This window comes from Volvox carteri, assembly GCF_000143455.1.
Source record: "Volvox carteri f. nagariensis unplaced genomic scaffold VOLCAscaffold_51, whole genome shotgun sequence".
In the NCBI taxonomy this organism is placed as follows: Eukaryota; Viridiplantae; Chlorophyta; class Chlorophyceae; order Chlamydomonadales; family Volvocaceae; genus Volvox; species Volvox carteri.
The window spans coordinates 86,667-101,505 of record NW_003307594.1 but is presented as its reverse complement, the minus strand read 5'-3'; the positions used below and the strand labels follow the sequence as shown (position 1 = coordinate 101,505).

Genomic DNA, 14,839 nt, shown 5'->3' with positions numbered 1-14,839 from the left:
GGGAGGGGAGTATTAGAGGTGTAGCATTGGCGCTTTTCGTCTTTTGTATGCGTGGTAGTACGTGAGGGAGAAAGCGGAGTTGTACCTCCCTCTTTCGTGTCCCTTTGAGCCATTAGGGGGTAGGAAGTCTCGAGGGTAATGCGTCTCAAGAGGATATACGCACGGGTTAAGAAGATAATAGGTTTTTTAAAGTTGACTCCAAAGGGAGGGATACCAGAGCGGTAAGTGTTCACGGAAAATGCCCCAGGGGGCCGTTTGGGGAGGGGGCTATGGATATCACTTCCCGGTTCTGGACAATATCTTTTTTACCGGTAAATTTAGTTTAGGGAATTAAAGAGTAAAAGCTCGCGGGGTAATATGGGGAAGGTAATCCGTAAACGTATTGCGGAAGAAACTTTCCCGATTTTTGGGAGCCCGGAGGAGGAATGCTCTGGGTTCTTTAACTAAGGGGGAAGGGGTATGGGGCCCGATTATTAAAGTTTGTTATGTCCGGATTCCATTGAGGGGGGAGGGGATTTCAGTAAAAAGTGTTTAGCGTGGGGCTTACGGGTTCCAGGTTAAGGGTTTAACGGGCCGCGTCGAAGGTTGAACGTTATCGGTTGAGGGTATTGCTTTTCGGTTAACCGTACCCCTGTACTCTTTTCCGGAATGCGGTTGGAAGTAAACCGTTCCCGGTACCCCGCAATCCGCACCCCGCACCCGGCACCCCGCATCCCGCACCCCGCACCCCGCACAACCCACCCCGCACAACCCATATCTCATGTGCTTCATGGTGATCCGAGCTTTGATTCCCTCAATTTGTATTCCGCCTTACGCTCGCACAATGCAGACCGCGCTAGGCAAGAAGCTTGCGGCTATCGAAGCCCTCCAGGCGCGACGTGACCAGGAGCTAAGCGCTGCGTGGGAGGATTACACGGAGATGTACAACAGGGCTGCCGCCGCGAAGCAGGTAAACAGCAGCATGTATGGAAGGCCCTGTGCGAGTTTGGGGGGGGGGGTTGGGGCCTTCCGGACATCACCCGGAGTCGTTGGCGTGTTGTGCCGATACCCGGAGAGCATATGTATGCATGCGTGAAAACGCTCGCTTGGCCCTCGGCAGGACCGAAACAAGGCCAATGTCGCAATAGGAGCTTCTATCAATGAAATTAGATGGATGGTTTACTTAGGGTTTGCAATGGACCCAATGTTTATAAAGTGTATATAGCGGACGGCCACTACCACAGGGGTATTCGGGTCGCTCTGGGCGGTGCGTTCCTGATGGGGGACAATGGGCGGGAGGCAGGGAGGGCGGGAGGCAGGGAGGGCGGGAGAGCCGTGCCGCAGCTACAGAGGCATCTCGTGTGCCTGCCTGCCTGCCTACTCGCCTGCCTGCCTGCCTGTCGGTGTGTCTGTCATTCAGGAATTGGGCGCTCTGTTAGAGAAGAAGCGACAGGACCTGCAGCGGCGGGTGGATGCGCTTTCCCAGTCGGCGGCGGCGCAGTTGGCTGAAGCAGCGCGGCGGGCGGAGCAGGCGCGCAAGGGCGCCTCCCGGATGCCCGAGTTGCAGGGACTGCTGGCACACCTGGAAGCGGCGTAATAGTTGGCGGGGCCGCAGGTTGAACCCTGCGCATTGGCGGATCGCTGTATTCGCATACGTGTTTGGGAAGTGGGGTGGGATTAGGGACCCGCCTGTCCCCACGAGACAATCGGCACCAGGGCTAGGGTCACTGTCGCATGCGCAATTCTGCAAGGGGAAGCACGTTAGACTTCAAGAGACACACTGACCGCTGGCCCATACGTGGCCGACGGCCCTTGTGCTGAGGCGCGAGTAGCGCCTCCTCGTGTATAGCATCGTGTCCAGCATCGTCAAGAACCTGCTGAAGAAGCTGCTGCAGCGAAATGGAATTGAGGGTTTTGTGGCCGCCGGCCCTGGCCCGGTTTTGCTTGATGCCAAGTGAAACGAGAGTCGTCTGCACGTCATGGCGGATGACGTCAGTGATGATGCAAGGCTGCAAAAAGGACTTTTGCTTGGGCGATGATGTGACAGCGAGTCCAGGAGCATGCGGTGATGCAAGCTAGGGGGCCGGCCGCGCGCGAGAGGAAGCAATGCAGGTTAGGTGTTTCAGCGTGAATACCCGGGGGAGCCCCATACAGGGGGTGAGCGCATGGATGGCACATGGAATGAAAAATGAAATGGGATGAAAAGATGTGAAAATTCGGTGCGTGTGCATGGCGGGTGATGTGTTGGTGTTTGTGGTTGCTGAGAGGGGGGCAGTGTGTGGGGGATATGTGCATCTCTGCTTGAGAGGTCGCAGCTATGGAGCTGGAAAGCTTTCAAGTTGAGATGGCAGGCTAACGGTGTCGGCGCGAACGGATCGGCGTCGCCGCCTCCGCGATAACTCGCACTTTGACGAAGACGCTGCTCATGGAGACATATGCATGGTTGAAGCGACTATAAAAGCTTTGTTAAGCATGCGGTGGATGCTTTGAGGACGGCTCAAGTTTCTGTTGCACACCTACGTTTTTGTTGCAAAGGCGGAACCTGTAAGACCCATACCAGTACCAGCTCCTCGCTTTGCTGGTTCAGCACAGTACGGCGGAAAGTTCTTTCCTCAGGTTGGCGGCATTATATGACTCACATTATCCGTGGCAGCTAAGTGATATGAGTATGAGTGGTGCAAAACGCGCCTCCGTATGGCGGGGGACACAGGCTAGGTGGAATGTAGGAGGACAGAGATATAGGTGCATCCACACAACCGCCTGGCAAGGAGAGGCACGCATCTCCGCCTGAGCAAGGTATCCTGGCGGCCAATATTCGGGATGTCGCTCGGGCAAGGAATGCCTATGGTGTAGGTAACCCGGAGCCGTCACGGAGTGAAGGCAGGGGGGCATTTAAAATTGAGGAGGGAGGCAAGACGACGCCACAATGAGGCGGGAAACTGTTTGTCTTCTCACAGCAGACGCGTGCACCTCGTCGGCAGCTCTCGACAAAGATGAAATTGGACGCGGGAATCCCAAGGCTTGGCCGATGGATTGCAAACGCAGCGGCCGAGAGGCTGGCGCGTTATGCCGGGGTGAGTTAGGGTTCCTAAGTCCCCTGCATACCCCGACAACCTTTCTGGCCTCTATGCGTGCAAGCTTGTCAGCCAAGGAGACTTGAATGCGCTAGACCCCGTCCTCCACTGGCTCGAACCTTCAGCAGGTCCTGAGGGCTCCGAAAACGGTCGCTTCTAACGGTCACCGTATAGCATCCGTATTGGCAATGTGCTTGTTGCGAAGATGGTTACACAATTGAAATTTGCTTGTGTTTACAAGGCGTCCTATGCAGCCGACTTTTACGTTTGTAAGTCTAATCGCCTTTGGGTTATAGTAATATGAAAAACGTTGCAGAGCAGTCCTTTCATATCGGCTTTTAAGTTATATTTAATTTTCATCTCGCTGCAACTCCTAATAGGTCGAAAGCTGTAGGGTTCAAATAGCACACAAGGGGTTGTCAGCCAAAGGTATGCCAAGCAGGTCACCATCGCCTCGCAGACGCTCTCCGTCTCCACCGAGGCGGCGACGGGGTTCTCCAGAAAATGACCGTCCGGATGACCGTCGTAAAGCTGCTGAGAAAGTTTGGCATGACCGTGGAGATGACTCGGGGCGCGGCCGCGCTCACCACGACCGCGACTGGGACAGGCAGGGGGAGCGCGACCGCTATCGGGACCTGAACCAGGACCGTGAACTAGAGCGCAGCCGCAGGGGTGACACCGGCCCAAGCGGGCGTCAGGACTACGACGGACGCCGCACTGAGGACCGTGACGGCGGCGGTTCTCGTCGTTTACCCAGTCCACGCCGGCATCGGTCCCGAAGCCCGCCGCTTCCCCGGCCTTCGCCGCCGCCGCCGCGGAACGGTCGGCCGCCTCCACCACCCCCACCGACTTTTTATGGCAATGGTGGGCGTGACGGCACCTCCCTCCCGTCGTCCTTCGGCCGGAACCCTGACGTTGGAAACTTTGACGGCGACGTCAGCGACGAAGACATCCGACAAAAGGCAATGGGCAACTTCCAGGAATAGTGAGTTACCGCTGCGCGGGGCTGCGGCAGTCTGAGCTCGTTGGCTCTCCGTCCATCACCCTGTGGCAGCGGCTGCCCTGTTAAAGCCCAGCTTCTCCTACCGCACGAACGGCACCCGATGTAACCCACATTCCTTGTGAGCTTCTACCGCTGCCGGGCACCATCGCAGCAGCATCGCCTTGCGGGGTCATGCATTGCAGAGCCATTTCTAGATTCCCGCGTTTCTGCCCAGCGCGTCATGCTACTGCCTTCCCCCACCACGCCCATGACCTCTCTCGCGTCCTCACCACCGCAGTCGGCGGCTGATGCGCGTCAAGATGGCCGAGCGGAACATTAAGCCCTTCTGGCGCACCACGCCCAGCCCACCTGAGCACGCCAACTACACGCCGGAGATCCCGTGAGTCCCCGTAAAAGCTGCTTAGGCTCCTTGAACTTTGTCGGAATGAAGGACATTACGCCGTAACATGCCACACCGCACCGCGCCACAGCACGTTTCCTTGATTGCCTCTTATGATAATGTAAAGATGATCCGCGCAGGAAGGACTACGTATTACTTTTGGGTGCCGCGGCGGTGGGTGGAGCCAAGGAGCCGCACAAGGCGGCCAAGTGGGTAGCGGCCGCGGGCGGGCACAGTAGAGATGCCTGGGGGACTTGATCTAAGAGGACCCGGGGTTGGGCTTTTCCTTCTGTACGGGGTTCACAGTGCTGACTGTTTCGCGCCTATCAGCTCTTCAGTCTAAAGTCCGGTTTTCCCGCGTGGAGGTACGTGTGGCGCCGTAGCTACCGCCAAGGGCCCTGCCACGTCCTTTCACTCTTTCTACTCGCCCGCCAAAGCAACGTCTGTCGTCAAAGCGCAAAAGAGTCGTCAGTCGTTGTACGCGTAGGGAATCTCAATGCGTGTTTTGATTCTGGCTGCCACACCCACTACACCACACCACGCCTTCCCCTGCAGGCGTGGGCGGTCGCCAAGTCCTGTCCGGCAGCAGCAGCAGCAACAGCAACTGGTGGGCGGCGGCGGTGCTGCTCTGGGAGGCCGTGAATCGTCTACGGAACCCCCGTTAAATAAGGAGCTTCTCGCAATCGATCAGGAGGTGTGGGAATATTGGAAGGCGGGAAAAGTAGAGTTTAGGTCCTTGCCTTTGTGCAGAGCCGTGGGCCAGCGGTGGCCGCACCGTCCCGAAAGCTGGGGATATGAGCGACTGGTGAGCTGAGTCCATCCCCGCCGGCACCGCCGCCGCGGCAGCAATAGCCAGCAGGCAGCAGAGCGTTTTCGAGACCGAGGAAACCATGGTTGAAAAGCGTGAGCACGCTTGCGTTCTACGGTCTGGGTCGGATTGACCGGCTCGGCTCACTGGGTTGAAAATGATTCCTGTAGCTCAGTCGGTTGCGTCTGCGAACCTCCCCATGCGCATGCTCCGTTTTTGCGCTGCTTGGACGACACAGCCCCTGTGCGGCTCTTGTGCGTGCAGGAGGCGGATCTGTTGAAGGCCTGGCTGGAGCTGCAGCATGCCGCCGCGGCGGAGGCGGAGCGGCTGCACCGCGAAGCGCTTGCGGCGGAGGGCGGGATCGCAGACGCGGACGATGTGGGGCCGAAGTTACCGGAGACGCACCGTGCTGCAGCGGCAGGTGGCAACTTCGGAGGCTTTCTCAGGCCCGGCGAGGGCGAGCGGTGGGTAACAGGTTGCTTTTGTTGGGCGGGGGGTGCTTTTTGTCGTTGTGCCTTAGGTGAAGTGAGCCTGGTCGCCGGTCCCATCATCGCGGCCGCTGTAGCCAGGGGCATTCGTCGGTGGACGGCATTTACCGGGTGTCCGTGCTATGAACCAACGAACATGTTGGGCACCTGGCGCCTTGCAAATGTGTGACGATTCTCCCCGTACATATTGTACCTTCTTTTGCTTGTATCTTTTAGATCAAATGCTGAGTTCTTGGTAACCTACCGTACGGTAACCTGTGCACTTGGGCGGTTAACTAAGAGGCTTTTTATTTCTTTCCTTTCTTACGCCATGTCCCATAATGCAGTATGGCGGCTTACGTGGCTAGCGGTAAGCGTATTCCGCGCCGTGGTGAGGTGGGTCTGTCGTCGGAACAGATTGAGAAGTTCGAGGGCCTAGGCTACATCATGTCAGGTAGCCGGCACAGCCGCATGAACGCTATTCGTTTGCGCAAAGAGAACCAGATCTACACGGCAGAAGAGAAGGCTGCTCTCGCAATGTTCAATTACGAGGAGAACAAGCGCAAGGAGGCCAAGGTGCTGGAGGACATGAAGGCACTGGTGTCGCGGACCCTGGCAGTGCACGGTCAGGAGGGTGCTGAGGAGGGGTCAACGGCGGGTCCGGGCACTTGAGAGGCTGCGATTGCCCTAGAAGGAATTTCACGTGTGTAAGACGTGCTTGGGCCTAATGTTGTGCAGTACAAGTTTTGGCCCGCGCTCAGGTACACTCTTGTAAAACGGGTTTTAGCAATTGCACGCACATGTTCGTCATTCCTAATTATTAGCCCTTCCATTTACAGTTATATGGTGAGATTCCTCAAATCATACAAATTCAGACCTTCCCTGCTTCGCTCAGGTACGCAACCTAGTGCCCGAATCACTATGGATCACAACAGTCCAGTCAGACGTGCCTTGTTGTGGCAGTTGTGTACTATGTATTTCCAACGCTTCTTTAAAATTCTAAAGGAAGCAGCAAATGCTGACAGCCCACGTCTGACACCGCTTACAACAATCACAGTCAATTGCGCCACAGCGGCGTGATCGCGAAGTTCCTGCATTAGACACCTCGTACAACAGGTAACACATCTGCCGTGCAACCCAGTGTTGGTGTCAGCATAGCAAGAATCTCCACTCCTTCGCCTTACATCACCTTCATAAATCGCGATATGTTGTTACAGCAGTTGCCGCGATCATAGTAGCATATGATGATGCACATGGGGCTTCGGAATCGGTGAAGACCCATGAAGGTCCTGAAAGCACTGAGATATGAGGCGGCACGCCTAAATAGGGTGGTGTGCGCCCGGTTCAATGAAAGATACGAACGAAACGTGTGGCTAATTGCTGCGGTATGCCACCATGCATCCACCGTAAGCGCCAAAAGCCCTGCACAGTCGTGTAGGTGCATAGCTCGCCGCTATTAGTATCCACACCTCAGCATATCACACGGAGTCATCGATACCACCATACAGCACAACAATCCATGTACCATCTACGGTCGCGTCACATGGGGTTGTGACTGACACGGTCACAAACCTGTCCCAAGCCCACGAGCACGTGTCGGCATGTTGCACACGTTCGCAACCGAGACATCCTTAACCACGAATCCTTGGGTAAAATGACAGCGAATTCGGCCGCTGAAACCTTCACCACTAGACGATCAGGTCCTGTACAGCCTAGGTCAAGGGGCTGCTAACTACACACGTAACAATGTGCGCGCTAGGGCCCTGCTTCACTTCCGAATTGCCCACCTGCATCAATGCACGTTCATCCGCTGTCAATTCGTAAATCCCTGGCTGGCGATTAACAAGATGAATCTTGCGGTTATGTCCGCTACGCCGATATAGCATGGGCCTCTAGCGAACGGGTTCACTGGTAGCGGTCAATGAACACAGCGAGCCGCCTGCCTTCAAGTTCGCTCTCGTGGAAGCGTGTGACAGCCGCCTCTGCCGCGTCCTTCGTTGTGAACTTGACAGTACCGTAGCCCTACGGGGAGGAACAAGATTGTCGACTTGCTAAGGGGGGGAACTCAGGCAATGTAAGACCTACACGGCAACCCAAATAAGATGCCAACGTACCCGGCTGCGGCCGTCGGAGCTTGTGACCACATCTGCGCGCTCCACATTGCCGATCTCCGCAAACATGTCCTTGAGCTCACGCCACGTGTATGACCATGGAATCCCTTGGACCACAATCTATAAGTAGGACAGCCAAAAGGGCGACACAATACATTGACCCATCTCTGTTGCATAAAATTTGACCAAACCTGGGTCTATAATTGCGTACTCATAAACCATTCAACAATGTGGACCAAAGCTGCTTAGGACGTCAACGACTGTTAGGTCGGGACGCATAATCCCGCCAAAAGTAGTATTAAGATTTCCCAAAAATACCAGGAAAACGACGACAACGAGACGAGCAATTTCCCTGTAGGTACAGGGCAACACACCGGAACAAAGTAGACATTCGCGCAGACTTCTGGCGCGGAAAGCACCCAAAAAAATTTCACTGACATTTTATTTTAAAGTACAACATAATGAAAATGTGCGCCTTCGAAACAGTTGCATACCTGTAGCCCACTAGACTCGCCAGCGCCCTCGGCGGCAGCGCCAACGCGCCCGCGTCCAGCTCCACGACCGCCATTGGCAGAGCTGCGGCCACCACCGCGAGCAGGACGTGGAGCACGCTGAACCTCAGTTGAACCAATAAGCTGCTTGATGTCGCGGTCCTCACGGTCCTCGCGAACCAGGATGCGCCGACCGCCCAGCTCAGCACCGTTCAGGCTCTGAATGGCATGAAGCGCCTGCAAAACACAAAAACATATCGCCACTTATTACTGCTAGCACCAAAAATGTCATTCAGCCTTGTCATTCCTTAGGAGTGCTGCTGGCAGGTCGGCTGGCGCCGTCCATACTGCTATGCAGATTATCTACCTTACTAGAATTAGCTTTAAGCAGTCTGAACTGAAGACAAAAGCAACCCAGGAAACAAAGGCCGCCAGGCGCAGCCCTGCTAGGAAGTGGGGCGCTGTGGGACCGCGCAAAAAGGTTACTAAACCCTTCTTCTCACCTCTTCAGGAGTCTCAAACTCCACAATACCCCAGCCCTTGGACCGGCCTGTCAGCGAGGCAAAGACACAGACTCAGGCCGCCAAGATCAACTGGGTAAGCATAAGTGCCAAAGAAGCAGCTGCTCCGAGCAAAAAGCTCTTGAATAAAGAAAACCACAGAAGCACTGCGTGACGGAACCGCCAAAGAGTGTCGAAAGCGACTAAGGCGGCCCTCACCATCGTCGTCGCGCATAACATTTGTGTACACAACGTTGCCAGCCTCCCTGAACTTGTCTTTGAGGTCCTGCCAGGACGTCTTCCAAGCAAGGTTGCCAACAAAGCAGCGCTTTCCCAAGCGAATTGTCTCCTGAGTGGTATCCATGCTGTCTTCAGCCCGCCTCCCCAAGCACCTCGTCAAAGTTCCGCCCCTACTGGAAATAAGCAACTAGCCCCCGCCTTGCAAATCCGCTTCCTCCCTGTATAGATATAATCTAAGACCATTTCCTAAGTAAACGGGCGTCGGGTATACCAGGGCGGCGAGGGCCCTGCGTACGGAAGACCGGTTGACAGTGTTTCAACAGTCACAGTTTTGTCGCTTTTGGCTTGATAAGAAAAGAGAGCTCTTGATTACATGGGAATATTGTTTTTAAAATGGGTGTGCAAGGTTTTGGGCTATGCTTGCGGAGATTATCAGGATTCGGCAGTTGGCGGCGGCGTTCACTCAGATGTAGCACGCGTTAGAGTCGTTACAATCACTCTTTCCTGGATTATTTACATTTTACCTAACATGTGAGCGGACGGAGCTGACGCTTGCGGGAAGCTACGGGCCCATAACCGCGCCAGTAAAAGCCAAACCCACTACAGCACGATTTTTACTATGATTGGGAACTAGTGGCTAATGAAGAGGGGCTGAGTCCCAGGAAGCTGTTGCGTGGGCTACAACTCGGCCACTTCCATAACCACAAAAGCTACCGACTAGCCGTCGAAATTCTGCTGGCTTGGCTAGCATGCGGAATACTATGGAAACCCTCACACTTTTGTCCGCCGGACTGTAACCGTCGGCTGTATTTGATGCCTTATTGGGTGCGAGCCCCGGTCGCGACGTTACGACCAGGGTACTTGTACTTTCACTGGAAGCGCAACCCTGCGAGCTTCACATAATCCTAACATGCGCGGCAGTTTAACGATTGCTTAATATGCAAGGCTAGGTAACTAGGCCGTAACTAGGCCGTAACTTTTTGTGAAAACTAAACTGGTCGAAAATACTCAACACTTTATAAAACATCTTCATAGTTTTCCACACATACATTCGTGATTACTTAAGCTCACTTATGCCTAACTAAGCCGAGAAACAGGCAAAGCTTACAGACCTCACGGCTCTTTCTACTCGCCGCTTAACACCCGTTCTGGCCTTCCCCACGGATATCCCTGGTTGGTGTGGCTCGTGCATCAGGAACCAGCCCTCTAGTCGTATAAAACCGTGTGTACGAAGTCTCCTGCCTCGATATCCTGACTTCAGGTGTGCTTCAGGGTCTAGGATGCCTGGATGTTGTACAAATAATGTGTTCTATTGCGTTACAGCAAATGCAGCTATGACGACTTGACACCATGGCCTCTCTCTCCGATAATGAAAATTTAAGAGGTTGCCTTAGTTGCCCTTTGGACGAGCATGGACGAGCTGCGTCTCACGAAGCACTGCTGAAAACACTGGCGGAGACAACCTTGGCCAATTGCTCGTCCATTGCTCTGAGGGCCTCATAGGAAGCCGTGCGGGTCGCTACGCAGGCCCGTCACGTACTACGGCCAGCGCTCTCGTTCTGCTCTACACCGACGGGCTGCACCAGGGGTGCTCCGGAGCCGCCCGTCAGCAGCTGCACGATACGCTGGGTCGGCCACAGCGCCAGTGCGAAAATGGGCAGGTGCCGCAAGCTGCTCGTGGCCGCCTTGCCAACAACGCGATCTGCATGGCCATGGATTGGCAGGACGGCCACGCATGTCGCACCATTTTAGCGTAACGTCAATTTTAACGTCAAGTATCACCTGTGGTTGTGTCTGTGTCTGTGTGCATTATGTGCGTGCTCGGTTTCAGTACGCGCCGAAGCTTTGTCGAAGCTACAGTCATGTATTCTGACAAGTAGTCAATAGATGTCGCAAAGGCACATCGTAGAGAGTCGCCTGCACATGGGCGAGCCCCTGGACCTGGGCCTAAGGCTGTCTCTGGCACCATAAACCCTGCAGACGCAGAACTCACCGTGTACAGCATTCACGTCCGAGTCGCAGGACACAAGGATGTAGACGGGGAATAGAATGGCCAGCACGGCTGCCCCCGGGTAGAAAGACAGCAGCACTGTGGAAAGTGCCATGGGCAGGCCGAAGCCTACGCGGGTGGAGCAGGAAGCGAATGATAAGTGCGGGTGCAAAGGCGGAGACGCGAATCTCCTTCCTCCTCAGCCACCCACGGACGCATCGGCTCATAGAAATTGAAACACGTCGTGTACCACCCTCATCTGCAACGGCAACCTAACAATGTCCGTGTTAAATTTGGCCTGCGACCATCCCCCCCATTGATCACTCGGCGCATCCATCACCTTTTGTTTCACGCCATCGCCCCTGCAACCCCGGCACGCGACTAAAATCCAGGGGCACGCTCTGCAGCCGCTGCCCTCCGCCCCTACCCCGTGGGCCACCTCAAACCCACCCGCAAAGAACGCCCAGCGGCGCTCAAAGTACGCCAGTCGCTCCGGGAGCCGCACCCCCTGGAGCCCCCACTTGTAATCGAAGCAGTAATAAGCGTACAGCCAAGACAGAAAGAGCACGTTGAGCGTGTAGCCTGCAGGAAACGGATTGGGGACGACAGCGGCCCTTGCAGCAGTGACCACCAGACGGGCGGGACGAGCGCGACGGAACGTCAGGCTGGAAAGGCGATGAGCAAACGGAGCACCTGTACGGGATAGTACGGGGGAGGTCCGGGACCTTCCCCTTCCCAGACTCCCCGAACACCGTGTTCTGTGTCACGAACTGCCCTAGGTGGCTATGTCCCCTGAAGCGGCATGAGCCATGAGCGGCAAGCGGCTGCCAACTGCATTGAGTTGTCGCTATCATGTCGCCCGGGTGGTTCCTGGTCCATAAATTAACACGACAGGGTTCTCCTCCATCTGAGGAGCAGCGGACGGGCAGCGGCCATCACAAATGCGCAGCCGGAGGCGCCGCAACCCCAAGTGGAAAAGAAGAGACGACAGCAGCTCGTCAACGAGCGGTAAGGGCCCAGTAGCCCAGAGTGTTCTTGTCTCTGGGCGAAATGGTCACGGGCCGCAGCGACATGCAAGGATGACTTGGCGAGCAAGAGTGCCAAACGGTATTCCAGGGAAGGACGCCCATTGGGGCGATTTGGGAGGATTGAGCAGCCCGGGCCGCAACTGGCTTGCTACCCGCCTCCCTGCCCTGAGGCGCTGCCTTGGGGCGCTGTATGCACACCCTTTCCCAGTTATGGAGTAGAAGAGCAACGCACGTCGTCCCTGACCGCGTGTATTCTTGAACCCAGACATTAGACACCACGTACCCACGTACGGCAGGCGGCCTATAGTGCTGACTTCCGCGAAAAACACGCAAAAGAGCACCACTCGATAAACCTCTTGCGCCACGTTCTCCAGGCCGCCGCTGCCGCCCGGTGGCTGACCCCTGTGGCTCGGACCTGCATGCCAGGTGCAGGGGAACAACGCTTCAGACGGCAAAGCGAGGAGCGGACATGTCAGAGTGCGCTGGCAGTCAATAACCGATGTGTGCGCAGAGGAAAGCATGCGCGCATTAAGAACGAGTCCAATTGGATTGGCAACTACCTTTTAAGCTTGTGCCAAGCTTGTGAAGAGACGCGATGGACCCAGCTTTCTCTCTGCGTCCCCACCTGATTTTACCTGACCTATCCACAGTCGCGTCTAGAATGCGGCGGCTTCCTGATCCTCGACCCGCCACAGTGATCTCCTTCGAAGCTACACCCGCAACGGCTTCATCACATCCGACACCCCATCCCACACAGAGTGCATCCGGCGCATCTCTGTCCTCCTCCCAAGCCGTCCTCTGAAAACAGTCAACACAGACCTGGCTCCTAGGGCCCCAAGGGGGCCCAAGCTCATCATCCCCTCCACAGTTGCTGTGCTGGTGCGCACTCAACCGACCTCTGAGCCCTTCGAGTACCCACCAGGAGGCGCAGCAGGAGCCCCCTTCCGCTCTTGTTGCTGTTGCTGTTGCTGCTTGACGAGGTACGCGGTCTGAGCAATGTCATTATAGCTGTGGGGAATACGGGGGGGGAGACGAGGCGGGGGGTCATCGTCTGGACACCCGAGCAGCAGATATATGGCCTGGATGGATAGATGGACGGCTGGATAGGCGACAGTGGCAACGTGGTATACGCGGATGACCACGTTACGGGTGGAAATGAACATTAGACTCGCAGGGGCGGGGCTCTGGGTGAGAGCTGCGGGGGTCCTGCCACAAACCCTAAGGTGAAAACTACCCACATCGCGGGTTGACTAGTGTCATAAAGTCGTGCGACTGCTCAGCGGTTCGCAACCGTATTACACTAGAGTGTTTCAACGTCGCCAAGCCCCAGTGGACCGCAACAGCTGGGCCGCAATCCGTAGCGCGACTGACGCAACACGGGAGACGGACATCACCGGGCACCAGCGGCAGTCCGTCTCACGCCCGGAAGCTGAAAGCTCACCGCCATGACCCCAGCTGCCGCAGCCCCCACCCGCCCTATGTGCTTGCTGCCTCCCTTCCCTCCACCTTGACACCACACCAACCTCGCACCACAAGGGCCCCAATCCACATCGAACCCGGTCCACGAGCACACGGCCCCGGTCGCACCACCCACATGCCGCAGCTGATGAACATGGTCACCAGGTACACGGGAAGAAGCCACAGCGCCTGGTACGCCAGCTGTAGCAGCACCTCCGCGCCGCGCGCGGGCAGGGACCCCAGGCAGGGGGCAACCAGGTACCGGAGCAGCCAGCTAGCCGCAGGCGCCAGGGCGCTCTCCCAAACTAAGATACTGTCGATGGACCGGCGGCGCACGGTCGATGGACCGTATGTGGGAACAAATTTGGTTGTGTGGAGGGAGGTCTGGGGCTCTGGATGTAACGCGCAAGCAGCGGCGCTATCCCACCATGGATAGCATGGCGCATGTCCCACCATGAGGGGGCCCCTTCCTCGTAGCTCGTTTGGCTCGTGATCGTAACACTGAGATCGCAAACACGCGTTGCTAGCTGCAGATAAGTTCTAAGTTCTCACGGGCTTCTAAGGGACAGAGGGCTTGGAAGATGACAATAAGGAAGACGATCGCGAGGTGGTGAATGGGTGCCATTCAGGGCGCATATGGGGTGGAGTAACAGGGTGGTGTGAAACAGGCAAGTGAAGTGGGTGGAAGCCACCGTTGGACGGGTTGCTGCGGGCACATGCCGGGCGTGCTTTGCCGCTGCCAAATCCATCCGCTCTCTACTCGTCGCCCAAGCCACTATCACCACCATGCGGCAGTTACCTGCCTAGTAGGATTCCGCCATTAAGGAGAAGGCACTGCAAGATCGCCCTCTGCAGCCAGTAAGTGCCGGGAAGTGTACCGTCTAAAGTTGATATCGCGCGTAGAGTTGCTTTGCGGCGTGCTGACCGACAGTTTCTGGAAAGCAAGATAACGTTGTGTGTTTGGGGTTGAGCTTGGGGGCACGGCAGCAGGCGACCCACAGCACCCATTAAAATGCGAGTCAAAGGAGGTTGTTTGTCAAACAACGTAAGGGAAATATATTAACCAGAGGAAAGGGCCAGGGCCGTGGTGGCGGCTAAGCCTATAACGAGAGACGGTGCGTGCTTACCCCAAGGGCGTTGCTGCTGTCCAGGACCAAGAAGACTACACAGCGGTGCACGTTTAGAGATTCCCGCACGCCCCATAACCTGTGAAGATGGTCCGTGTAAAGCACAGCATCCGCTTGTGCTCGGGTCGGTAACCAAACGAATACAAACGTACCATAACTGTGCTGACTGTTTCAACATGCCGTC

At 56.2% G+C, this 14,839-nt stretch overlaps 4 protein-coding genes across 4 annotated transcripts in view; 2 read left to right on the top strand and 2 right to left on the bottom strand.

Annotated features, from left to right (window-relative positions):
- VOLCADRAFT_96280 (uncharacterized protein) overlaps positions 1–1,576 on the top strand; it is a gene marked incomplete at both ends in the record, with an annotated part of 15,735 nt that extends 14,159 nt beyond the window's left edge. Inside the window, 2 exons of the mRNA XM_002955392.1 lie at positions 830–949; positions 1,400–1,576. Of these exons, the coding sequence (XP_002955438.1) occupies positions 830–949; positions 1,400–1,576 (297 nt within the window). The remainder of the gene's footprint in view (positions 1–829; positions 950–1,399) is intronic.
- A 1,396-nt stretch (positions 1,577–2,972) lies between these two features.
- On the top strand, positions 2,973–6,382 carry VOLCADRAFT_96279 (uncharacterized protein; the record flags this gene model as incomplete). Its single annotated transcript, XM_002955391.1, has 6 exons — positions 2,973–3,053; positions 3,665–4,038; positions 4,334–4,435; positions 4,991–5,129; positions 5,508–5,707; positions 6,058–6,382. The coding sequence occupies 6 exons, from the start codon at positions 2,973–2,975 to the stop codon at positions 6,380–6,382; spliced, it is 1,221 nt and encodes a 406-aa protein (XP_002955437.1).
- An 86-nt stretch (positions 6,383–6,468) lies between these two features.
- On the bottom strand, positions 6,469–9,280 carry VOLCADRAFT_109965 (uncharacterized protein). Its single transcript, XM_002955330.1, has 5 exons — positions 9,032–9,280; positions 8,816–8,862; positions 8,316–8,549; positions 7,825–7,941; positions 6,469–7,732 (listed from the first exon to the last, which is right to left on the bottom strand). Exons 1-5 carry the CDS (start codon positions 9,174–9,176, stop codon positions 7,616–7,618), a joined length of 660 nt encoding a protein of 219 aa, XP_002955376.1. The 5' UTR covers positions 9,177–9,280; the 3' UTR covers positions 6,469–7,615.
- Positions 9,281–10,584: 1,304 nt separating this feature from the next.
- On the bottom strand, positions 10,585–14,536 carry pig8 (p53-induced protein 8; the record flags this gene model as incomplete). Its single annotated transcript, XM_002955329.1, has 7 exons — positions 10,585–10,754; positions 11,046–11,171; positions 11,493–11,624; positions 12,354–12,485; positions 12,990–13,078; positions 13,665–13,841; positions 14,454–14,536. 7 exons carry the CDS (start codon positions 14,534–14,536, stop codon positions 10,585–10,587), a joined length of 909 nt encoding a protein of 302 aa, XP_002955375.1.
- Positions 14,537–14,839: the final 303 nt, after the last annotated feature.